This window comes from Zea mays, chromosome 2, assembly GCF_902167145.1.
Source record: "Zea mays cultivar B73 chromosome 2, Zm-B73-REFERENCE-NAM-5.0, whole genome shotgun sequence".
NCBI lineage: Eukaryota > Viridiplantae > Streptophyta > Magnoliopsida > Poales > Poaceae > Zea > Zea mays.
This window is the reverse complement of record NC_050097.1, coordinates 161,008,234-161,035,729: the sequence shown is the minus strand read 5'-3', so window position 1 is coordinate 161,035,729 and position 27,496 is coordinate 161,008,234. Positions and strand designations below refer to the sequence as shown.

At 43.4% G+C, this 27,496-nt stretch overlaps 1 protein-coding gene across 1 annotated transcript; it reads left to right on the top strand.

Annotated features, from left to right (window-relative positions):
• Window positions 1-5,238: 5,238 nt before the first annotated feature.
• LOC103647190 (pentatricopeptide repeat-containing protein At3g26782, mitochondrial) lies at window positions 5,239-9,801 on the top strand. Its single transcript, XM_008671762.4, has 3 exons — window positions 5,239-6,258; window positions 7,178-8,919; window positions 9,286-9,801. Exons 1-2 carry the CDS (start codon window positions 5,296-5,298, stop codon window positions 8,219-8,221), a joined length of 2,007 nt encoding a protein of 668 aa, XP_008669984.1. The 5' UTR covers window positions 5,239-5,295; the 3' UTR covers window positions 8,222-8,919; window positions 9,286-9,801.
• The last annotated feature ends 17,695 nt before the right edge of the window (window positions 9,802-27,496 follow it).

Here is a 27,496-nt window from a genome sequence, read left to right as displayed (position 1 = left end):
GTTGCCATGAAATGGCTTGGGGTGGGATGAGAGGAGGCCCTTGCCCCTCTATTTATAGCCATGGTGGGGGATTAGGGGGAGGGATGAGAGGATTAGTGGGAGGATGAGAGGATTAGTGGGAGATTTGCATGTATTTGTCTTGTATAAGTGAGATTAGCTTGTAGAGCTCACCGTATGACACCGGAGGCATACGTATACGTATGGGCATGAGGAAAGTTATGAAGAAAATATTTGTAGGGACTTGAAAAATGATTCTGAAGGTATTTCTCAAGAGGAAAATACCTGGAGAATTATCGGTGGAATATTTGGGCAGTATTTCTGGAAAGAACTTGAAGGGGATCACTGGGGAAATATCTGGGCAGTATTTCTAGAAAGAATTTGAGGGGGGTCACTGGGGAAATATCTGGGCAGCATTTCTGGAAAGAATTTGAGGGGGTCACTGGGGAAATATCTGGGCGGTATTTCTGGAAGAATTTGAGGGGGATCACTGGGGAAATATTTGTAGGATATTTTGAGGAGGATTTTGGAGAGAATATAGACCACTATATTTTATTTGCTGATGTCAACTCGCAAACAAACATTTTGAAATAAAATTTGAAATTCATTTTGAATTTAGAGCGAGTTTGAGAAAATTTCAGGATTTGAATTTTTGGGATGCTACAGTAGTTCACTTAGCCGTCGTGCCGTCAATGGGGCTCGGTGTATGCGGCTCGCTCTGCCAAGTTTGGGTTCGCCCCTTGGGGAGGAGTGCGGTGCATTTAGGAAACCTAACGGGTGGCTACAGCCCCGGGGAATCTTTGTAAAGGCTACGTAGTGATGCCCTGCTAGGCCACCTAGGTAGTGGTCAATGGGGAGTAGCTCTCTCCGGGCAGAAAGGGATTCACGGCTTGTGGGTAAAGTGCACAACCTCTGCAGAGTGTTTGAAAACTGATATATCAGTCGTGCTCGCGGTTATGAGCGGCCAAGGGAGCTCCAGTGATTAGTGGTACTTGATCAGAGACATTATGGTACAGGTGGCTATGAGATCGATGGTTTTGGTTATGACTATGGTGCTGGTAAGTGGTACTCTTTCCGTTTGGAAAGGGTACATTGGGCTAATAACTTAGGTTAATGCTAAAACCTGGCTTTCTATTAGTAAATAATAATCTGACCAACTAAAAGCAACTACTTGACTTATCCCCACATAAAGCTAGTCCACTACAGCCAAACAGGATGCTTGCTGAGTATGTTGATGTGTACTCACCCTTGCTCTACACACCAAACCCCCCCATCCCCAGGTTGTCAGCATTGCAACCACTGCTCAGGCGAAGATGAAGCTGTGGAAGGAGACTTTCAGGAGTTCCAAGACTACGACGAGTTCTAGGCGTGGGTTAGCGGCAACCCCTAGTCGGCTGCCTGTGAAGGCCGCGGTTATCTATGTTTCGTTTTCGCACTTTGATTTATTGTAAGGACTATATGGACGTCTCAGACGTATGATGTAATCGACTATTATTTCCCTTTTTAATACTATTTGAGCACTGTGTGATGATGTCCATGTTATGTAACTGCTGTGTACGTGAATAACTGATCCTGGCACGTACATGGTTCGCATTTGGTTTGCCTTCTAAAACCGGGTGTGACAGTGGCCGCGCGGGAGAACGGGCTGGTGGACAGTCTCTCTCTCTCTCTCCCACGCGAGCGCTTGTAACCCCCTACTGCAAGCGCATCCGCCCTGGGCGCAGGACAACACGAAGGCCGCGACTTCCCCTTTGCTGTTCTTCCCCCTCTTTGTGTTCCGTCTCGCGCCGACCCATCTGGGCTGGGACACGCAGCGACAATTTACTCGTTGGTCCAGGGACCCCCCGGGGTCGAAACGCCGACAGTAACCTACCACATAAAGATCCACACCAGGAAGTAGGGTATTATGCCTCTCCAAGCGGCCCGAACCTGCAAAAAATTGTCTGTCGTTTCTCGTGCGTCCCGCATGAACCATTGAGTTACAGTCAACAACATCGTCCTACTCAAAAGCACTGCAAGGGGTAACCCTAGGTGTGCGGTTGGACTCTAAACACCGACAACGCCGCCCTGCCTCCTAATTCCATTAATTCCTGGAATGAGTTAGAAAGTAAATTTCATGAACATTTCTTTGCCGGGGAATATGAATTAGGGCTAGCTGACTTAGCTTCAATCTACCAAGGATGCGAAGAATCGGTTAATGGTTATATCCGGAGGTTCCGGGACACTAGAAACCGATGCTTTTGGATCCATGTCGTAGACAAAGAGCTAGCAGGGCTAGCTTTTAATGGGTTGCTATCCTACTTAAGAGACAAATTAGATGGGACTCAGTTCTTTTTGATAGCCTAGCTACATCAGCGGGCTTTAGCCTGCGAAAGCCGATTTAAAGATACATCAAAATCGGCCGCCCGTACTATACATCTAATAGAGCGTGATAGTTCAGATGATGAATCCGTAGATGTATATACCGCTGAGTTTATTTGGCCAACAAAGGCCAAATCTTCGGCATGTTCTTCCTTGCAGCCGGTTCAAAAGAATCGACAAGAAGAGATTAAATTTACCTTTAATGTTGCCAAATGCGATAAAATATTTGACGAGTTACTAAAAAAATGGCAACATTAAATTAACTCATACTATTCCTCCTCCTGATGAATTAAAAAGACGTGCTTATTGTAAGTGGCATAATTCTTTTTCTCATGCCACCAATGATTGTAATGTTTTTCGTCGACAGATACAATCAGCCATAAATGAGGGACGGTTAGCTTTTCAGGAGATGCTAGTAGATACACAACCATTTTCTGTTAATACAATAGAACTCACATGCGAAAAGGTCTTGGCTTGGCCCGAAATTACGGATAAAGGCAAAGGCAAGGACATCATCATTGGTGATCCTCGCATATCGAATATATCACAAAAGGAGATTACTCAAAAGGCTCCGGACAAGAAGGCTAAAAGGTCTGGAGGCATCGGGGGGCGGGCACAATTAATGAGCCGAACACGACAGCCTGACCCGAGCATCGCGGACGGTCCGGCACCTACGTGCGGACGGTACGGTGCTCAGACAGACGATCCGGCTAACTCAGCCGGACAGTCCACTTGTGACCGAAGGCGTCAGCCTCTACACAAAGCAAGAAAAGAGACGCAAGGGCAAAACACATATGGTCGGCTGATCAAAGCTTACCCTACTTTTAGTCAGTTGCTCTCCAAAAATGCTAGCAAAAAGACTGTTCCACGTGATCAGTCAACGAAGAAACCCCGGTCACCTGCTGGAACGAAACGGCCCAAAAGGCGACGCAACAAGCATCGCCTGTTCATTATATGAGACCAGGGTACTTTCCACCCGTTTATTCATCGTCGGTATATTGTCCTATTCAAATATGGAATGGTACGACGATGAATCCATGGTACATGTACAGTCCCTTTGTCTATCCAAACTGGGGGCACCTCCATTCTATTCCTTTTGATCTATTGGTCAAAAGGTCATGGCCGAGAAAGATACAATCCGAAACGACCTATATGCATTAGAGCTCTATTGAAGGATCACCCTATTGGTGTGAAAAGCTGGTGACTCACATCAGGCTTAGCACATATACTTTTGGTTCGTCAACCTCCACCAAAAGGCAGGGGGCATATGTTGAGCACGGAAAAGAGTCGTGTGGACGGTCCAGCCCTGAGGCCGGACGGTCCGCGGTGGTGGCGCGGACAGTCCACTCGTGCGCAGAGTCAGTTAGGGTTCCTAGTTTCTCGTGGATTTGTTACCTAAAACCGCGGGATTAGCTCGGTAAACAGTTTGTACCGGATCCAGACCTCCCCTTTATATAGATGAAGGGCTATGACCAATTAATCCCTCCAACAATCGATCAAATCAAGTCTATTTCTTATTTTTACCTTATGCATTAGGAGTAGTTCTAGTTTAGCTCTAGGTTAGCCTTTCCCTACCTCAAATTCTTCGCTTCTCCTCGACTCTACGTCGATCAGAGGAGTCTAGATCGGCCTGCCGAGCCTAGACAACACTTAAGATCTCTCCTCCCCGACGGGGTCCCTCCCGGGAGTGAGATCCAGGCGCCGCCGCCGACCTTCGCCGCCTCTGCGTACGTGCGGACCGTCCGGCTCATCAGGCAGGGAACTCGAGCCTTGCGTCAGGCCGCGGACCGTCCGCGTCTGTGCAGAGGGCACCACCGCCAGTTCTCGTTATAGTAATTGGCGCCTGAAAAGGTGTCAACACTAATAACATGATTTATTTTATAAATATATTATTTAAGGTCTAATTGTTAGAGTAAAATTTTCATTTGAGACACTAAACATTCCAAATACGGTCTAAATACGGTTCTTCTGGTTAGAGATGCTGTTAGCGAAAAAACGATCTTTTTTTTTCACCAACCCGTAGTGACCCTAAAAACAGATATAGGTGTACATTCGGGCCGCCCGGCCCGGCCCGGCCCAAGCCCGAAAAGACCCGTATTGTTTGAATTTCGGGTCGACCCGGCCCGTTTGAATTTCGGGTCGTGCCGGGCCGGCCCATGGGCCTCACCCTCGGCCCACGGCCCGGCCCGTAATTGCTTAAACATGCCGGGCTTATTTCGGGCGGCCCGAAATTATAAAAGCCCGAAATTCAATTTTTGGCCCGAAATTCACATTAGGGCCCGAAATTCAGTTTTTGGCCCGAAATTCACATTAGAACCCTAAATTCAAAAAAATAATAAAACAAATAAAAGATAAGACAAATAAATTTGAACAAAATTAAACTTAATATTTGTATTAAAGTTACCACAGCTATGCAATGACTACCTCGTTTATAAATCATTTTGTTAGAAGAAAAAAGAGTATAATCAGCTCTATACAAAGTTCGTAAGTTCAGTTTATTGTCTAATGTTCATAACAAAAGTAAAATTACATCACACACTCTAATTCAAAGATAAAAAAACATCTAACTAGCATTATCTCTAGCTTTGTGTTTTTTATCAAGTATATGAAAGTGTGGAATGAAATGTGTTTTGATAAATATATGGGCCTTTTCGTGCCTCTATATGGGCCTTTTCGTGCCTACCTTAACGGGTCGTGCTTGTGCCCGCCCATGGGCCGTGACCTCAGCCCAAACCCGGCCCGATATAACGGGCCGTGCCGGCCCGGCACTAAATTATTTCGGGCCGTGCCGTGCCTGATCCGTGCTTCGGGCCGGCCCATCAGGCCCGGTCCAAATGTACACCTATAAAAACAGATACATGCCCTCTCCATGTCCGGCTATCCCCTTCGTCCGACTCCGAGAAAGAACCACCGCAGGGCACCGGCCGCCCGCAAGGAATGGCGGCAGCGATCATCATGCCTCCACATACAGACCCACCACGGCCAGCCACAGCGAGTAATCCCACCGCTCCCGCTTCCCATCCCCAACGCCAGCGAGACGCCCCGACACCGTCCCTACGCGCGCTCTTCCTCCGCGCCGTGGACCCTTCCCGCCCCTCGTCATGGTCCACGGCCGTCGCTGATCTTCTCTCCTCCGGTGACCCCGTCGCCGCGCTGGCCGTGTTCGCTGCCGCCCTCCGAGCCAACCCCGCTGCGCTCCGGCCGGCCCTGCCCCCAGCCCTTCGCGCCGCCGCCGCCGCCACCTCCCTCTCCGCCGGTCGCCAGCTCCACCTCCTCGCGCTCCGCTCGGGCCTCTTCCCCTCCGACGCCTACTGCGCCTCCGCCCTCCTCCACATGTACCACCATTGCTTCCGTCCCCTCGATGCCCGCAGGGCGTTCGACGAAATCCCCACCCCCAACCCCGTCATTGTCACTGCCATGGCGTCCGGTTGCATGCGCAACAACCTCGTATATACCACGCTCTCTATCTTCCGCTCCATGGTGGCCTCTGGTTCTGCGGGAGTGGTCGACGAGGCGGCTGCACTGGTAGCGCTCTCTGCATCTGCTCGTGTCCCTGACCGTGGCATTACCGGTGGTATTCATGCACTTGTCTCCAAGATTGGCTTGGACGGGCAGACAGGGGTAGCAAACACGATAATAGACGCGTATGCAAAGGGCGGTGGTCATGACCTGGGGGCTGCGAGGAAGCTCTTTGATATGATGGATAGGGATGTGGTGTCCTGGAACACGATGATTGCATTATACGCGCAGAATGGACTGTCAACTGAGGCACTTGGGTTGTATAGCAAGATGCTGATTGTGGGAGGTGATGTTAGATGCAATGCGGTAACCTTGTCAGCCGTGCTATTGGCCTGTGCGCATGCAGGGGCAATACAAACTGGAAAGCGCATCCATAATCAGGTGAGTTGCTTCCTCATACATAGCCTTTGATTATAAAGTTCCTTGGCCAATTGCATATTTCTTGGGGTCAAATTCACCATGCCAACATCTGAAGATCAGTCTATGTGTTTTTGCTGTATAAAGGGAGCCATCTATAACTGTTAGAATAGTCTTACATCAGTTGTCGAGGGCCTCTATGCTAGTTCATTCCTGCAGGAGTGCCATCACCTCATGAACCATGTGAGATGGCATTATAGCACCAAAAGTACCTACATGCATCATCCAGTGATTTTTTAAGTTGTTGTTGGCGACTGTTCATGATGATGAAATAATGTTTTAGCATACAGGCATTTCTGTGCCTTATGTGTTAAGTTTGGCCTAATAAATGGACCTGCATGCTTTGAAGAAAAAAATGCTGTGAACATAGAAACATCACAATCACCCATTCACCCTTTTCTTTTCGAGGACTAAAGTATATAGTAACCTTTTTTCTCATCTGTTGCTTTGCTTTTGGAGATCTGTGGTAGTGTGGTATAGGTCAGATTTGTCCACAAGCAAAATTTTGAGTTATGATTATGATATAAATGCCATACTTGACAGTGAGCATTTATACTTCCATAGATTTTATGTGGATCAAAATCGCATTTGAGAATTCTGTGTGAGTTGTCTTGTCAGTAGGTATCATTTATTTGTCTTTATGGATCCAGTGATCTACATTATCATTGATCAAGATAAGAATCGAAATGTTAGGTCATCTACATTAGTTTATTCCCAAGCTTAAGCAGCTTCTCTTTGGCAGCATTGGATGAGATACACATCAAATTAATTACTCATCTGTCTCGCAATTTCCATGTTCTCGAATTATATATGATGGTGCTATGCCATTCTTTCTATTTAATTTTAATGCGATTAAATTTTCCTCTTATTATATATTTGAAAGGTGGTAAGAATGGGGTTGGAGGACAATGTCTATGTTGGGACTTCTGTAGTTGATATGTACAGCAAGTGTGGAAAAGTTGAAATGGCATGGAAAGCCTTTCAAAAAATTAAGGGAAAGAATATCCTTTCATGGTCTGCCATGATTGCTGGCTATGGCATGCATGGATATGGCCAAGAAGCCCTTCATGTTTTCACTGACATGAGGAAGTCAGGGCTAAAGCCAAACTACATAACCTTTATCACAGTTTTAGCTGCTTGCAGTCATGCTGGTCTTTTGAGTGAGGGCCGTTATTGGTACAATACCATGAAAACTGAGTTCGGAATTGAACCTGGTGTCGAGCACTATGGATGCATGGTCGATCTTCTTGGCCGTGCTGGTTGTCTTGATGAAGCTTATGGCCTTATTAAAGAAATGAAAGTCAAACCTGATGCTGCTTTGTGGGGAGCTCTTCTTAGTGCATGCCGAATATACAAAAATGTTGAGTTGGCAAAAATTTGTGCAGAAAGATTGTTTGAGTTGGATGCAACTAACTCTGGGTATTATGTTCTCTTGTCAAATATATATGCAGAAGCTGGAATGTGGAAAGAAGTGGAAAGAATGAGAGTTCTGGTTAAAACCAGAGGAATAGAAAAACCTCCAGGGTATAGCTCGGTTGAGTTGAAAGGTAAAACCCATTTGTTTTATGTTGGGGACAAGAGTCATCCACAGTACAAGGAAATCTATGCTTATTTGGAGAAATTGCTTGAGAGAATTCATGATGCAGGCTATGTACCAAACACAGGTTCTGTTCTTCATGATTTGGATGTAGAAGAGAGAGAATCCATGTTGCGCATCCATAGTGAAAAGCTTGCTGTTGCCTTTGCCCTGATGAACTCTGTACAAGGGTCAGTAATCCATGTCATAAAGAATCTCCGGGTCTGCACTGATTGCCATGCAGCAATAAAGATTATTACAAAGCTTACTGGACGAGAGATAATTATTAGAGACCTAAAGCGCTTTCATCATTTCAAGGATGGATTATGCTCATGTGGGGATTATTGGTGACATTATGCAAAGAAGCTTAGTTTGTGATGCCATATTGGTAGTATCAGAATATCACAAATTGAGATAACTGTTTACGATACTCTCAGTGCATCTGTCCATCCAGGACACAAAGGCCAATACATCAGTGAGATAGTTTATAACTTCTCAACCTGATTAGGATAAAATGGTCTGAACTACATAGCTAGCTGACGCAGTTGGTCAACTTATCTGTGGTGAAGATGAAGGACATTAGGGCTTTCAATAGTCCTGCACAATACACTTGCACTTTCATGTGCAAGACATGGATTTTTATCATGATATGAAGGGCTTGTAACATAATGGCTCAGCCTTGACCATTTGTAGAAGCAGCACAAAGTCATTTTGAAGTACATGGATTTCTGTGAGGATTAATTTTTTTAATATTTACTTGTGTTGAGAAATAGAAGGGAGTGGTGAGAGCTATCTCGTTGAAACACCAGGTTACGTGTTAGAAGCAGCATCTCCGCATTTGCAGTGGGAGGCTTGCCTCGGTTTATCCCTTCCCCTATCCTACTCATGTAGGAGCCTCCGACAGCAGGTCTGTCCCCTTTTTACATGTGATGACAAACACTGCACACTTCAGAAGCATGGATTTGTCAATCCCAGAAATGTGCCCCAGAGAGTAAAATTGGGACATGACCATTTCTCAATATCAACTCTGTTCCATAACATCATAGAAGGTTTGTATGTTATTCTCATTTAAATGTACATTAATTAGTAACTAAAATTTTGATACTGTGGAGGAGTAAGGACTTAGATACCATTCCCCCCTGAAAACCATTTCAAACTGAGTTCATGCTTTAGAAATGAGGTTTTTAATTACTAATTGTTTTTTATAAAAGTAGTATGTGGTATCCAAGCCATCAACTAACTGAATAGTGGTCTTGTGGAAAGTGAGTGCTTATACATCCTTTTAAAGTGGATTGCATAGTTGTCATAATAAGGACAGTAGAATATAGCTAACCACATTGTATGCAATTTGACAAAAAAAAACTGTCTTCAATGGTCTTACATAACTGCATGTACTATACCTATTTTTTCTGTAGCCACAATCCCATTGCTTAGCCCATGCCCTGTCAAACATGGCATGCCTGGAGGCGACAGGGATGTGCATACGAGGTGAACAGATCTGCTGGATGGTGCATCACATGGAAGGCATGATTTCGACGTGGTCTCCCATTTACCAAATCAGCTGTCGACAGTTGGCACCACTGTTCCTCCTCTTCCTCAAATTATCTGACCGAAGTAATCCAACAAAGAAGACAAGGGGTGTAGCAGAAACGGAGGGAGCACAGAGTACACGCTTGTGTTCAAGTGTTTGTCTCGGTGATTTTGGTTAGGAGAAATGAAGAATAGGGGTGAAGGGTTTGATTTTGTGTTGTAGGGTTTTATTTTTTTTCGGTTGCAAGGATCCAAGTTGAATTGTTAGAATTTGTACCGAGTTTCCTATATCTGTTGAATTAATAGGTGTATGTGGTATTCAATTAGGTCCCGTTTGTTCCTTTCATTTTGAGGAATTGAAATCTTACTAATAGAATAAGCTATTTTTTTAGAATGTGACATTCCACCACTTTTGAAAGTTATCATATAAGCATATCTCAAATTCATGAGGTGAGATGGAAATTGATTCTATAGATTTACATGTTATTTTTCCGATGTATAACTTATAACACACTTTTCTACTTGCTTCGATATAACATAAATGTAGTATATAACTATCTCTCATATGATTTAAGATTATATACAAATATATTACATATATAAATATATGAACTTAATTAGTTTTGTCTAAATTATAATTATTAGAATGGAATTCAATTCCAACGAAACAAACGGGACCTTAGGGTTTTGCTTTGCTTATCTGGAGTATCTGTTGCTGTTGGAGAGGACTAGAGATGGCCAAACGGGCCGCCCGGCCCGGGCCCGGTGAAGCATGGCCCGTTTTGGGCCCGGCCTGCCAGGCACGGTTAGTAAACCGGGCCAGGCCTTCTAAGCTCGCGGGCTCGATTCTCTGTCCGAACCCGGCCCGTAGCGGGCCTAAACGGGCCAGGACGACCCATTTAGCACGAAAAAGCGGGCTAAATGGGTCGAAAAACATGTTTTAGTACAAAAAAGCGGGCTCAACATGCTTAAAGGTAAACGGGTCGTGCCGAGCTAAACCACCGTGTCTAGTTTCTTGTCCGAGCCCGGCCCACTTATTCGTACCGGGCCAGCCCGGACCCGCATAGAACCGGGCTCTGCCGGGCTCGACCAGGCCCAAACAACGGACTTCATGCTGGGCTCGCGGGCCTCATGCTTATTGGCCATCTATAGAGATGACTGAGTATTAGGGCCAACCAGGACACTCAACCGTCTCCAACGGCTCACCGTACACCACTTGTGTGCTCGGTTTCTCCTATATACTTTCAATAATAGAATTTTTCTATATATAAGGAAATTATTATACTTATTTTATAGGGGTTGTTTGAATGCACTAGAACTAATAATTAGTTGTCTAAAAATTTAGTGGAATTAGCTAGCTAACAAATAACTACCTAAATATTAACTAATTTACTAAAAATAGCTAATAGCTGAACTATTAGCTAGTGTGTTTGGATGTTTCAGCTAATTTTAGCCAATAATTATTAGCTCTAGTATATTCGAACACCCCATACTTTAATTATGTTATTTCTTTGTGATATTAATTTTATTTTCATTCTGATAATAATTTGTATTATGTAAGCACAAATATTATATGTTTTTAAAATTTTAAAAAATACCCCATCCGTTCCAATTAATATTCATTTTAGCTCTTGATTTTTATGTCTATATTTAAATAGATAATAAATTTAGACATATATACAAAACAAACACATAAATTACATACATTATTGTATGAATCTATTAAAAGACTAAAACAAATTTTAATTTAGGACAGAGAAAGTAATAAAAAATGTTAAATAAGTTATTATAGTATTAGATTAGAGGGGAGATGTAGAGTGAAGGGGTAGCTTTAAGAGGATGTAGAAAAATATAATAGAAAATATAAATAAGATGAGACATCTAGGAAGAATGGTTGGAGAGAGTCCAGTGATAGTTGATAAAGGTGTACACGTTTGATAGCTTATACGAGCTTGTGATTTGTTTATTTTGTATCTATAACTGCGATGCGATGTGTACGCTGAACTTTTGTGTTGGAGTGGTAAGTCTGAAATGCTCTACAACTTTACATGATTTTAGTATGTTGCATATACCTAGATGCTTGTCTGAGTATATGCTGCTATTTATGCGTACGAGTCCCAACAATGCAAGCAGTGTCTGACAACACAAATATAAGATAGAAAAAAGTTAAAAAAATGAGAGATACATATTTAAACAAATTTGCACGTGTGCACCGAATACCAATTACCAAAACGGCTACACCTAGGTTGCACCCATCTGCAGCTAAAGTTTTGATTATTTTTTACCGCTTCATTTCTAAAGGTCCCCTTGACGGTTAGTAGGTTATCTATAGTAGACTTTCTATCCCATCTTCTATTTTAAATTCCACTCCATAAGCAGTACAGTCTATAGTGCAAAATAGTGGTTTGTACGGCTATATGCACAATTTACTGAGCACGGCCTTAAACACCAAGAGACATAATGTTGTGTTTTCTTTCACATTTTCATTTTCCTTTCTTTTCCCCCCTCTGAGGTCAATCCATAATGTTTACACTTTTGCATTGTACACCTAAAGGCCATACTTGATATTTTTTAAACCTTTTTAGACATTCTCTTCTTAGCATTGATAAAAACATTGAAACAAAATATCTGAGTTATAAATGGAGCATCCCACCTCATTTGTAAGAGAAGAAGACAAGTTCAAGGTGAATACCTACTACTGCCATACTTAAAAAATTGAGGGACAACCGAACAAGTAAGGTAAGAGCAAGGGAGGAGCTAGGGCTATCAGCTGCTCCTCCACTTTGTAACTTAGCAGTGTGACTCAACTTCGAGGAGCATCCAAATTAGTTCTTTGGTAACTCTAGATTCTCTTTTTAGTTAAGCACTGGTTATTACTTTAGTTTATTTATGGCTTCCTCATTCACATAGAATGCTCTGATTCTAGTTCATGAATATAGAAGCGAATATTAGTATAGGCATGGTGTTTCGGTTTGCACCGAACCCCATGGATAGTTGTGGTGGCCGACAAGTGAAGACAACTCTGTCCAACTGATATATTCTATTATGTTTATAGGGCTATAGCTAGGCCTAGCTAACTCCCTTCTCATCACTTTCTGTGGTTAGGACAGACTGATTTCCTAAAGTAAGAATTCTCATTAAGAAACTAATTCTTGAACCATTAGAGAAACTAAGAAACTTAAGGAAAATCCTCTATACCTCAATTTTTATTGCTTCTCTCACCATTACAATTGGACAAATTTGATCCTCTATGCGTCAATTTCATGTCCACTATGAAAATTGATATTTTAGTATACTCTTAGTTGAGACCTACATTAATAGTCGTACACTTATAGATTTATCTATTACCTATTGAAAGGTTCATGGTGCCCAAGAGGGGGGTGGGGGTTGAATTGGGCTTCTTTAACTTTTTTTGCGAAAGATTAAACCCTAATATCAATCCCAACTTCACCCTATAATCTATCTAGATCACAAGAAGCTAAGCACATTAGAACAACCCTAACCGCTATGATGGCAATTACTAGAAACATAAACGCTCAAAATAAATTGCTCGAAGTAAATGCAGAATGTAAAGTAAAGGTTAAAAGACCCCTCTATTTTTTCCCGAGTTATCGAAGAGTTGGCACTCTCCACTAATCCTCATTGGAGCATCTGCGCAAGGGTATAGTTCCCCCTTAGTCCTCGCAGAACTAAGTGCTCACTACAAGCTGACTCTTCGCTTCTCTGACACCGCGAATCGCTCACAACCGTTTACAACGTCGAGCTGACTCACCAACAAGTCCACCAAGGTCATCATCGCACTCCAATCACCACCAAGCCATCTAGGTGATACCGATCACCAAAAGTAACAACCTCTAGACTTTCACTTGACCATGCCAAGTCTAATGTGTGTGGTGTATGATCTAGGTGGCTCTCTTTTGCACTAATGAAGTCCTATTATGTGATTATGAAATCACTAATTGCTTCACTATGCAAACGGTCTCCCAATCTCTCGCAATCAATGCTATGCTGTTGGAGAAGGCAAGGTCAATGAATGTGGTTGTTGGAAGGGGTATAACTACCCACCCACCAAAAACTAGCGGTTACTATTCCACATAGTCTGCGTGTGAACTTGATTCAGTCCAGTGCACCAAAGGTGTACCCTGGACCCCTCTAATGTCTAGTTCTGACATACTAGCCATTACTGCACAGAGGTTCAGTGAGCCAACTATGCACATAGGACCTAGTCCGGTGTGCCAATGGCTACAAGGTCCAAACAACACCCTTAGGGTTTATTTGGGTACTCTAGTATTCACCTCAAGCCACGTGCTGAGGTGGATTGGTGTGTAAATTAGTACAATTTAGACCCCAATACACCTCAACACATGTGGATTGGGGTGAATACTAGGGTATCCAAACAAAGCCTTAATGTGTAACTGGACCGGTGCCATGTCGAACCAGTCCAGCGTGCACAAGGCCACTATGCCGAAACACATGCTTTTAACATCGGACTTGGTGCGGTGCACCTAAACACTGTGAAAAATAATCTAAGTGTGTTTTTATTTGGTTTTCTCTTCAAACTTTTTATGGGCTCTCATGAGTTACCTAGCACTAATTTTATGCAAGTGTGCACCACGACACTAATCTAGAGAAGCCTAGGTCAAGTTACTCATCTATACCCTTTATAGTATGAATAGAAAATAAATAAAGGCCCTAACTCTATACTAAGAGTCCAACAACTTCTCCGACACTTAGAACTAGTAGACCTTGACCTTTTGAGCGTCCTTCCTTAGTCATCTCATTGTTTTCCATCATTTGGGGTATTTTCACTTGTTGAAGCCCATTTTTTGCTTTGTGACTTAACTTATCGTATAGCTACAAAATATACGTTAGTCACAATAATGTTATGTTGTCATTAATTACCAAAATCAAATAGGGGGCTAGATGATTTCATCTATAAAATATACCAACAACCTTTCTAGCACTATTGTTAGGGAGTGGTAGTTGTGCTAGTTGTGGATAAAGTCCACCCATGCACCATCACTATGATATCCTGGCCTTGGTGGATTGTGATATCCTGGCCTAAGGCTTAAAAAGATTAGTAGGATACTCATACCAATAATGCGTATCTTCTTTTTTAGAAGCCTGTCTCAAAAGAACCTCTAGGTTAAGCGTGCTTGGCTCAGAGAAATTTTGGGATGGGTGATCCACCAGTAATTTTTTCTCGGGTGCGCAAGAGTGAGGTCAAAGTGTGCACAAAAGGTTCATGTTGGTTTGTGGAGATGGTCTATAATATTAGAGGACTGCTAGATGTAAATATCACTGATCTAGGAGTGGACGGGGTGTTATAATCACACTGATCTCATGAATTCAACTCATACTCTATCAATTTTGGATGCATAAGGGTAACAACTAGAGCTACAATCTTCATCCCACCTAGCTTGTTAACACACCCAACTATGAGGCACACCCTGACATCATATAGACATGATTATAAGAATCAGGCTGTGTCCAGCAAGGATGTGAATCATCTAGGACCCTTAGTGATGTTTTGGTAATTAATGACAACTATTTGTGGACTAACAGTTCTTGGAGAAATAAAAATGCAGGTTGGACCACAGAGAACAGAAAATCTTGGAGACTTATAAGCATTGGTTGTGGATCAAGTGAAGGCAAAGGTATAACATAGGTTTTTGTTTTTTGCCGGTCTCCAGGAGTTTAGAGAAGACATTTGACCGGATTAGTAGGCTAGATGGCCGTACTATTAAGAGGGGTCAATGACTTTGGTCTGTGTAAAACTTAGTGCCTCATAGAGCATCTAATGGTTGCATTTGCATGAGGCCTAACAACGCTTCCAGTTTCGAGAGTTAAAAATCTTTTCGAAAGCGTGTTTGAAAAGTTGCTAAGTCATGGGTCTGGCGGACCGTCCGTGATCTATTCAGAGGGGTTCGAAGTATGTTCACTTCAGACTGGTCCTGTATGTTTGTACTGTGGACCGTCCGGGCCTTGAGGCCAGACCGTCCGCAGTCCTGACCAAAGAGGGTCGCCCTCTGCACAGTCCCTGTATTATTGTGCGGACTGTCCGGCCGGGGTCGGCGGACCGTCCGCAGTTGCCAAATTGATTTGGGCAGGGACTGTGTGTTTTTGGGCACTTGTACTACGGACCGTCTGGGGCCTGAGCCCGGACAGTACTAACTCCCAGGTCGCGGACCATCCGGCCTTGTAGGGCGGATAGTCCACGTGTGTTATCTCAACATTGTCAGAGTTCTGGTGCTCCATGTTGCCAGGTGTCGGACGGTCCAGCCAAGGTTGGCGGACGGTCCGGACCTCGCTTTTCTGACAGCTCTGGCATATTTCAAACGGGAAAACTAGCCGTTACTTGTACGGTGGACCGTTCGGCCTAAGGGCACAGACCGCCCGCGTGTGCACAAAAACTGTGCTAGTTGCACATAACGGTTAGAATTGTGAGGTGGGCTATAAATAGAAGGGGAGCTCGTGTGTGAGGGCTCTCTTGGCCATTCCTTGCACACATTGAGCTCATTTGTGATCCTCCCACTCATTCTCTCACACTCCTTGCTTGAGATTGCATCCTAGTGAGAGATTGAGAGTTCCTAGTGCATTTGCATCCATTGGTGATTCTTGAAGCATTAGGTGGTACACCGGGCAAGCGTCATCGGCTTGTTACTCTTGGAGGTTGCCGCCTCCTAGATGGCTCGGGTGTTGTCTCCGTCGAGCTCTCCAAGAAGATTGTGGAGGAGCTGCGGTGTCGATTGTGAGAGGTTCGAGCCTACCTCGCCGGAACGGCAAATGCGACTCTAGTGGAAACGAGGTATTGAGTGATTTCTTGTCCACTTGGCTCAAAGATCAAGTCGCGTCTTGATAGAGGAGCAAGTGAGAGCTTGAAGTCCACCTCAACGTGGATTATGGGTGATCGGCAAAACACCGATACCACGGGATAAAATCCGGTGTCTTTCTCTTCTCACATTACTTATTACCGTGCAAGTAATTAGTATTTCACATATTGTCTTTCTTGTATACAATTACGATAGTTGTTTCTCATGGATTGCTTACTTGTTGTCACTAGAGAATTTATACCTCTTGTCATATTGATTAAATTTCTCTAGTGTATTTGATTTTAGTCAAAACCGTCTATTCACCCCCCTCTAGCCGGTGTCCTAGATCCTACAAGTGGTATCGGAGCCGAGGACTCCACTGTTTGTGAATCTAATCATCCCAGAGTTAGACAAAATGGCTAGTAACAATAATGTGCACATTGGGAAGCCACCACATTTTGATGGGAATAACTATGACTATTGGAAAATAAGAATGTCAATGCATCTTATAGCAATGGGTGGAAAATTTTGGCCAATTGTCAAGGATGGGTTTGTTGTGTTGAAAAAAGATAAACCATCGGCTAGTGATAATGAAAACATTCTTACAAATGATCAAGCCATGAATGTATTCTATGATGCTCTTGACATAAATGAGTTCAACCGTATCAAGAATCTCATAACTGCTCATGAGATTTGGATTAAGCTAATGGAAATTCATGAAGGAACTACAATTGTGAAGAGTGCAAAGCTATATGTGTGCAAAGGAAAATTTGAGCAATTCATTATGAAAGAAGATGAAAGTGTATCCGATATGTTCAACCAGTTAAATGAGATAGTGAATGAGCTCAAGGGACTTGGTTTTGATGTACTAGATGTGGATTTCACTCATAAGTTCCTTAGATCTCTTCCGGAGAAGTATGAGACTATTGTGACCATGTTAGTAAGAAGTGATCTATCTACAACTTCTCCAACTGAAGTATTGGGAGAAATTCTTTCTCAAGATATATTCAATAAATCTCAAGCCAATGCTATAAGTTTGGCAAAGAAAGTGAAGAATGAATCAATCGCGCTCAAAGCTAAAGCTTCTAAGGCAATTGAAAAAGAAGATAGTGATGATGAAGAAAATGAAAGTGAGAGTAATGGAGATATGGCTCTATCTATAAAGAAATTCAACAAATTCATGAAGAAGAAGAGGGGTCAACCTAGAAGAGGCCAAACATCAAGAAGAAATGCTTTTAATGATAGAAAGTGTTTTGAGTGTGGAGAATCTGGTCACATCGCCATGAATTACCCTAACAAGAAGAAGAAGGGCAAAGATGGAGATGATAAGAAGAAGAAGAAATTCTACAACAAGAAGAAAGATGGCAAAGCCTACCTAGTTGAATGGGATTCGGATGATAGGTCGAATGATGATGATGATGACACCTCATCCAAGCTTAATGTCGGAATTACCATCAAGGAAGCCCCTTCACTTTTCTCATCCCCTCATTGTCTCATGGCAAAGGGAGATGCTAAGGTGAACTACAAGGCGGGAGGGAATCATTGGGTGTTGGATAGTGGATGCACTCAACACATGACCGGAGACATGAAAATGTTCACCCAAATGAGTGTGGAAGATTGCTCAAGTTATGATAGTATCACATTTGGAGATAATCGCAAAGGAAAGGTTAAATGTTTGGGTAAAATTGCTATTTTGAATGATCATTCCATATCAAATGTGCTCTTGGTTGAGTCTTTGAATTTTAATTTACTATCCGTAGCTCAATTATGTGATTTAGGATTTAGTTGCAATTTCACCGTTGATGATGTTATTATCTATAGTGTTGATGATAGCAATCTTAAGTTTAAAGGCTTTAGCTATGAAAATCTTTATCTTGTTGATTTCTCATCCAGTGAGGTAAAGCTCACAACTTGCTTATTCTCAAAGGCTTCACTAGGTTGGTTACGGGTCATGTTGGAATGAAGCAACTCAATCGTTTAACCAAACATGACTTAGTCCGTGGCTTGAAAGATGTGAAATTTGAGAAGAACAAATTGTGTAGCTCTTGTCAAGCCAGGAAGCAAGTGGTGAATACTCATCCAAATAAGAGTCAAATGTCTACTCATCGGCCTTTGAAATTACTCCACATGGACTTATTTGGACCAACATCTTTTGTGAGTATTGGCGGTAATTCCTATTGCCTTGTGATTGTGGATGATTATTCTAGATTCACTTGGGTTTTTATTTTCTTCGGGATAAATCTAATGTGTTTGAAACATTCAAGTCATTTGCTATAATGGCTCAAAACCAATTTGATTTTGATATCAAGAAAGTTAGAAGTAATAATGGGTCGGAATTCAAAAATGCTAGAATTGATGAATATTGTGATGACAAGGGTATTAAACATGAATTTTCTTCCAAATATACTCCGGAACAAAATGGTATTGTTGAAAGGAAGAATAGGACTCTCATTGATATGGCTAGGTCTATGCTAGCGGAATATAATGTGTCGGATTCTTATTGGGCCAAAGACATAAACACCACATGTTAGGGGTGGATAACGAGCCAGCTCGGCTCGGCTCGTTCGAGCTGGCTCGTTAAGCTAACGAGCCAGCTCGGCTTGGCTCGTTAAGGTAACGAGCCACAGAGTCAGCTCGGCTCGGCTCGTTTATGAGCTTGAGCTGGCTCGTTTAGCTCGCGAGCCAGAGCAGAAAAAATAAAATGTACATAATTATTTTTTTAGTTAATTTCAAACTAATTTAACAATAGAAAATAATAATTATACTTATAGTTTCTCAAACCACATCAACATAACACCAAATTAGCACAATTCATCACTCATTAATTCACAATTCACATACATGTTCATCAGTTTAACCGATAATTATATTTGCATACACCAAATTAACACATAGACATAGTTCATTAATCATTAGTTTAATTCATAGGCCATAGACACCTCACATATATATAACATGTTCATCAATTATTCTGTAAATGATATGCATATAGTTTCTGAAAGGGAAATGTGCCCTTGGGCTATTTCTATAATGTTTTGGTGATTAAGTGTCCAACACAAAGTGAGTGAAATATTATGTGCCAAACAAGCAAAAGATGCAAATCATGTAACAAGGTACGTTTCTAGACTTAGTACATTGTTTTGAGTACTAACATATGTTGTCTAAGTGCTAGAAACAGAGAAAAGAAAAGAACCAAAAGACTTGGCTCGGTGCAGCCAAATCTCTGCTCAGTCTGGCACACCGGACTGTCCGGTGGTGCACCGGATAGTGTCCGGTGCGCCAGGCTGGACTCCGGTGAACAAGCCGCTCTCAGGAGAATTTGGCGGCGTACGACTATAATTCACCGGACTGTCCGGTGAGCCAACGGCCGCCAGCGCAACGGTCGGCCGCGCAATCCGTGGGCGACACATGGCCCGCGCCAACGGTCGGCAGGGGGCACCGGACTGTCCGGTGTGCACCGGACAGTGTCCGGTGCGCCAACTTCCACAAATCTGCAACGGTCGTCTGTGCCAAAATAGGAAGGAGATCACGCACCAGACATGAACAGTGGTTGTCCGGTGGTGCACCGGACTGTCCAGTATGCCACCCGACAGAAGGCAAGGATAGCCTTCCTTTTTGGCCTCCAACGGCTCCTAGCTGCCTTGGGGCTATAAAAGGGACCCCTAGGCGCATGGAGGAGTCACCCAAGCATTCACTAAGCATTCTAAGACTCCCACACTCCGTCTCCACGCACTTGATTGATCGTGTTAGTGATTTGAGCTCCGTTCTAGTTGTGAACTCTTTGTGTTTCATCTTGAGCTCAAGTCTTGGCTTGTGTGCGTGTGTGTTCTGCGGATTTGTGTGTGTTGCTCCCAACCTTACTCTTGTGTGTTCATTGTGATCTTTTGTTGTAAGGGCGAGAGACTCCAACTTGTGGAGATTCCTCGCAAACGGGAAAAAGAGAAAAGCGAGAAGAGACGTGGTATTCAAGTTGATCATTGGATCACTTGAAAGGGGTTGAGTGCAACCCTCGTCCATTGGGACGCCATAACGTGGAAGTAGGCAAGTGTTACTTGACTGAACCACGGGATAAAATCGCGTGTCTCTTGTGATTGTTTTCTCTTTGATTGTCTGTGTTCACAAGAGCCCGTTTCAAGCCACTTAATCGTTTTAACCTTCATAACCAAAGTTTTGTGGCTATTAGTGTTGAATTTTATAGGATCACCTATTCACCCCCCTCTAGGTGCTCTCAATTGGTATCAGAGCCGTTCTCTTCATTTAAGGGACTAATCTCCCGAAGAGATGGATCCTAAGGGAAAGGGGATGGTGGTCAACGACAAGGAGATGGAGTCCCTCTTCAACGAGCCAAGGGACGATAAGCCCACTGACTCAGGATCGAGTCACAAGAAAAGGGATGGGAAAAAGAAGAGGCGGATCAAGAAGATCATTTACTACGACAGCGACACCTCCTCTTCTTCACCAAGAGACGGCGACGACGATGACTCGTCTAAAAAGAAACCGGTTAATCAAAACTATTCTTTTGATTATTATCGTATTCCGTTCAATTCCAATGCTCATTTGCTTTCAATTCCACTCGGTAAACCTCCACACTTTGATGGAGAAGACTACTCCTTTTGGAGTCACAAAATGCCTAGTCACTTGTTTTCTCTCCATCCTAGTATTTGGGAGATAGTGGAAAATGGAATGCATTTCGATAGTACGGATAACCCTGTGTTTATTAATGAGCAAATTCATAAGAATGCACAAGCTACTATTGTTTTGCTAGCATCCTTGTGCAAGGATGAATACAACAAGGTGAGTGGCTTGGACAACGCCAAGCAAATTTGGGATACCCTCAAGATATCACATGAGAGAAACGACACCACCATGATCACCAAAATGGAGTTGGTGGAAGGCGAGTTGGGAAGGTTCGCGATGATTAGGGGAGAGGAGCCAACACAAACATACAATAGGCTCAAGACCCTGGTCAACAAGATTAGGAGCTATGGAAGCACAAGATGGACAGACCACGATGTCGTCCGACTTATGCTAAGGTCATTCACGGTAATTGACCCCCATCTTGTTGACCTTATTCGTGAGAATCCTAGGTACACCAAGATGACGCCCGAGGAGATTTTTGGGAAGTTTGTGAGCGGGCGCATGATGGTGAAGGAGGCTTGATATGTGGACGACGCTCTAAACGGTCCACTCCCCGTCCACGAGCCTCAAACCGTTGCCATCAAAGCAACCAGCAGCAGGGAGACGCTACCAAGCAAGGTGGCACAAGTGGAGGCTGCCAGCCTCAACAAAGATGAGATGACGCTTATCATCATGCGCTTCAAGACCGCACTAAAAGGACGCAAGGAGTACCCCAACAAGAATAAGACAAGGGGATAGCGCTCCTGTTTCAAATGCGGTAAGACTGGTCATTTTATTGCTCAATGTCCCGATAATGAAAATGACCAGGGGGAAGAAAGGCATGGGAAGAAGGAGAAGAAGAAAAGCTACAGGAAGGCGAAAGGCGAGGCTCACCTTGGCAAAGAATGGGATTCAGACTGCTCTTCATCCGACACCGACGATGAAGGATTGGCAGCCTCAGCCTTCAACAAATCTTCGCTCTTCCCCAACGAACGCCACACCTGCCTCATGGCCAAGGAAAAGAAGGTGAGTGTTCGAGATTCCCCCAAATACTCTACTTCTAGTGATGAGGATTCTAGTGATGATGAAGTAGATTACACTAGCTTGTTCAAAGGATTAGATAGAACTAAAGTAGAAAAGATTAATGAGTTGATTGATGCTTTAAATGAAAAAGATAGACTGCTAGAGAGGCAAGAGGACATTTTGTATGAGGAACATGACAAATTTGTTAGTGTTCAAAAGTCCCTTGCCTTAGAACTTAAGAGAAATGAAGTGCTGTCTTCTGAGATATTTGCTTACCATGAAACTGTATCTAGCTTAAAGAGTTTAAATGATGATTTAAATGCTAAGCTAGAGGAAGCAAATAAATCTAGTTCATGTGTGTAGAGCATGTTAGTATTTGTAATAGATGTAAAGATTTTGATGTTGATGCTTGTAATGAACGCCTTATGTCTATTACTAAATTAAATGATGAGGTGGCAAGTCTTAATGCTTAACTTAAGACTTGCAAGGTTGATTTTGATAAGCTAAAATTTGCTAGGGATGCCTACACTATTGGTAGACACCCCTCTATTTAAGGATGGACTTGGTTTTCGAAAGGAAACCAAGAACTTAACAAGCCAAAAGGCTCCCATTCTCAACAAGGAGAAAGGGAAAACCCCTATGGCTAATAGTGCTCAAAGGAATCATGCTTTCATTTATAGTGATAGAAAATTTTCTAGAAATTCTCATAGGAGTTATGATCATGATGTCTTTAATTCACATGCTATGTTTGCTTCTAGCTCTACTTTTGTGCATGGCAGAAGTAAACCTTGGAGAAATCATGTTGTGCATCATGTGCCTAGGAAAGTATGTAATGAACCTTCTACAATTTACCATGCTTGCAATACTTCTTTTGCAATTTGTTGTAAGAATGAAAAAGTAGTTGATAGGAAATTGGGATCCAAATGCAAGGGAGATAAGACTTGTATTTAGGTTCCAAAGGCTATTGTAACTAATCTTGTAGGACCCAACAAGAGTTGGGTACCTAAAACCCAAGCGTAAATTGTCTTGCAAGTTTATGCATCCGGGGGCTCAAGCTGGATTATCGACAACGGATGCACAAATCACATGACGGGGGAGAAGAAGATGTTCACCTCCTACGTCAAGAACAAGGATTCCCAGGATACGATTATCTTTGGAGATGGGAACCAAGGCAAGGTCAAAGTCTTGGGCAAGATAGCCATCACCAACGAGCACTCCATTTCAAACGTGTTTTTAGTAGAGTCGCTTGGTTACAACCTCCTGTCTGTAAGTCAATTGTGCCACATGGGCTACAATTGTTTGTTTACAAATGTTGATGTTTCTGTCTTTAGAAGGAGTGATGGTTCATTAGCGTTTAAGGGTGTATTACACGACAAATTCTACTTAGTTGATTTTTCGAAAGAGGAGGACGATCTAGATGCATGCTTAATAGCTAAGACTAGCATGGGCTGGCTGTGGCATCGCCGTTTAGCACATGTTGGGATGAAGAACCTTCATAAACTTCTAAAGGGAGAACATGTGTTAGGACTAACCAATGCCTGCTTCAAAAAAGATAGACCTTGTGCATCTTGTCAGGCAGGGAAACAGGTGGGGAAGCACTCATCACAACAAGAATGTGATGACAACGTCAAGACCACTGGAGCTTCTCCACATGGACCTCTTCGGACCCGTCGCTTACCTTAGCATCAGGGGAAGTAAGTATGGTCTTGTTATTGTAGATGACTTTTCCCGCTTCACTTGGGTGTGCTTTTTACAGGATAAATCTGAAACCCAAGGGACCCTAAAGCGCTTTCTAAGGAGGGATCAAAACGAATTTGAGCTCAAGGTGAAAAAGATAAGGAGCGACAACGGGTCCGAGTTTAAGAACTTACAAGTTGAGGAGTATCTTGAGGAGGAAGGTGTCAAGCATGAGTTCTCCGCTCCCTACACACCACAACAAAATGGTGTAGTAGAGAGGAAGAACAGGACACTTATCGACATGGCGAGGACTATGCTTGGAGAGTTCAAGACACCCGAGCGGTTTTGGTCGGAAGCTATGAACACAGCTTGCCACGCCATAAACTGGCTCTATCTACATCGTCTCCTCAGGAAGACCTCCTACGAACTCCTTACCGGTAACAAACCCAATGTTTCTTACTTTCGTGTGTTTGGGAGCAAATGCTACATTTTGGTGAAGAAAGGTAGACATTCCAAATTTGCTCCCAAAGCTGTAGAAGGGTTTTTACTAGGATATGACTCAAATACAAAGGCGTATAGGGTCTTCAACAAATCATTGGGTTTGGTTGAAGTCTCTAGCGACGTTGTATTTGATGAGACTAATGGCTCTCCAAGAGAGCGAGTTGATCTTGATGACATAGATGAAGATGATGTTCCAATGGCCGCAATGCGCACAATGGCGATTGGTGATGTGCGACCACGGGAACAACAGGTGCAAGATCAACCTTCTTCCTCAACGATGGTGCATCCCCCAACTCAAGATGATGAACAGGTTCATCAAGAAGTGGCGTGTGATCAAGGGGGAGCACAAGAAGAACAAGCTATGGAGGAAGAAGCACCACCGGCCCCTCCAACTCAAGTCCGAGCGACGATTCAAAGAAATCACCCCGTCGATCAGATTCTGGGTGACATAAGCAAGGGAGTAACTACTCGCTCAAGATTAGCTAATTTTTGTGAGCATTACTCGTTTGTATCTTCTATTGCGCCTTTCAGGGTAGAAGAGGCCTTGCAAGATCCGGACTGGGTGTTGGCCATGCAGGAAGAGCTCAACAACTTCAAGAGGAATAAAGTTTGGAGCCTGGTGCCACGTCCAAAGCAAAACGTTGTGGGAACCAAGTGGGTGTTCCACAACAAGCAAGACGAGCACGGAGTGGTGACAAGAAACAAGGCTCGACTTGTGGCAAAAGGTTATGCCCAAGTCGCAGGTTTGGATTTCGAGGAGACTTTTGCTCCTGTGGCTAGGCTAGAGTCTATTAGAATATTATTAGCCTATGCCGCTCACCATTCTTTCAGGTTGTTTCAAATGGATGTGAAGAGCGCTTTCCTCAACGGGGCAATAAAGGAGGAGGTGTACGTGGAACAACCTCCTGGCTTTGAGGATGACAGGTACCCCGACCATGTGTTTAAGCTCTCTAAGGCGCTCTATGGACTTAAGCAAGCCCCAAGAGCATAGTATGAATGCCTTAGAGATTTCTTAATTGCAAATGCTTTCAAGGTTGGGAAAGCCGATCCCACTCTTTTCACTAAGACTTGTAATGGTGACCTTTTTGTATGCCAAATTTATGTCGATGACATAATATTTGGTTCTACTAATCAAAAGTCTTGTGAGGAGTTTAGCAGGGTGATGACTCAAAAATTTGAGATGTCAATGATGGGCGAGTTGAACTACTTCCTTGGGTTCCAAGTGAAGCAACTCAAGGACGGCACCTTCATCTTCTCAAGCGGTTTGGGATGAAGGACGCCAAGCCCGCGAAGACACCGATGGGAACCGACGGACATGTCGACCTCAACAAAGGAGGTAAGTCTGTTGATTAAAAGGCATACCGGTCTATGATAGGGTCATTACTTTATTTATGTGCTAGTAGACCTGATATTATGCTTAGCGTATGTATGTGTGCTAGATATCAATCCGACCCAAGGGAATGTCACCTTGTGGCCGTTAAGCGGATTCTTAGATATTTAGTTTCTATGCCTTGCTTCGGGATCTGGTATCCAAAGGGGTCTACCTTTGACTTAATTGAATATTCAGACTCCGATTATGCTGTATGCAAGGTTGATAGGAAGAGTACATCAGGGACGTGCCAATTCCTAGGAAGGTCCCTGGTGTCTTGGAGTTCAAAGAAACAAACCTCCGTTGCCCTATCCACCGCTGAGTCCGAGTATGTTGCCACAGGACAGTGTAGCGCGCAACTACTTTGGATGAGGCAAACCCTCCGGGACTTTGGCTACAATCTGAGCAAAGTCCCACTCCTATGTGACAATGAGAGTGCAATCCGCATGGCGGATAATCCTGTTGAACACAGCCGCACTAAGCACATAGACATCCGGCATCACTTTTTGAGAGACCACCAGCAAAAGGGAGATATCGAGGTTTTCCATATTAGCACCGAGAACCAGCTAGCCGATATATCTTTACCAAGCCATTAGATGAGAAAACCTTTTGCAGGCTGCGTAGTGAGCTAAATGTCTTAGATTCGTGTAACTTGGATTGATTTATAGCATACATGTGTTTTATGCCTTTGATCAAGTTACTTTATGCATTTATGAAATTTATTTATGGTGCTCAAGTTGTGCAAGGGATCCCCAGACCTCTCAAGTCCATGTGTGAATGATGCACATATTTAGGGGGAGAAGTGCTACAACTTGACCTTTTGAGACTAACCTTTATGTTTAAGTGTACTTGATGTAGTCTCAAAAGTGAATTGAAAGGGAAAGGTGAACTTGGACCATGCAAAGACTTCCACTGCACTTCGGTATTAGTGTACTCACCTCCAAGTTCATTCTTATGCTCTAGTTGCCCTTTTTGCTCTTAATTGACAATTTTTGGTGAGGCAATTGGGTTAGAGGGCCAAAAATGATCCCGTTTTGGTGCTTGATGCTAAAGGGGGAGAAATTAAGGCCAAAGCAAATGGATCAGCTACCACTTTAGAATTTTGAAAATAGTAGAGTTAGAATTTTTGGTTTGCCAAAATACTCTTATTGCAAAATTTGGTCTCTTGTGGGGAGAATTTATAATTATGGGAAAAGGGGGAGTTTTTGGATCTTGTTCAACTTCCCTTTTGGATTATCTCTCTTTATGCCCAAACAAGTGAGTTTGACTTAGAGATAGGAAAATGAATTTGATTTGCAAAAACAAATCAAGTGGTGGCAAAGAATGATCCAAATATGCCAAATTAGAGTAAAAAACAATTTGGTCTTCAATTTGAATCGATGTTGCATGTTTTGCATTGCTTTTTTGATGTGTTGGCATAAATCACCAAAAAGGGGGAGATTGAAAACCTACTCCCCGTTGAGGAGGCCACAAAGGCCGGGTCTCTTTCAACCCTTCCCTCTCTCAATCGGTCCCTCGGACCGAGTGAGCTTCTCTTCTCAAATCACTTGGGAATCAAACTTCCCGCAAGGGCCACCACACAATTGGTGCCTCTCGCCTCAATTACAAGTGAGTGTTTGATCACAAGAAAGAATCAAGAAAGAAGGAAGCAATCCAAGCGCAAGAGCTCGAAAGAACACAAGTAAATCTCTCTCTCTAGTCACTAGGGCGTTGTGTGGAATATGGAGAGGATTTGATCTCTTTGGTGTGTCTAGAATTGAATGCTAGAGCTCTTGTAGTAGTTGGGAAGTAGAGAACTTGGATACAATGAATGGTGGGGTGGTTGGGGTATTTATAGCCCCAACCACCAAATGTGGTCGTTGGGAGGCTGACTGCTCGATGGCGCACCGGACAGTCCGGTGCACACCGGACATGTCCGGTGCCCCCGCCACGTCATCACTGCCGTTGGATTCTGACTGTTGAAGCTTCTGACTTGTGGGCCCGCCTGGGTGTCCGGTGCACACCGGACAACTCCTGTTCATTGTCCGGTGCGCCGGAATGGGCGCGCCTGCCTTCTGCGCGCGCAGAGCGCGCATTAAATGCGCTGCAGGTAGCCGT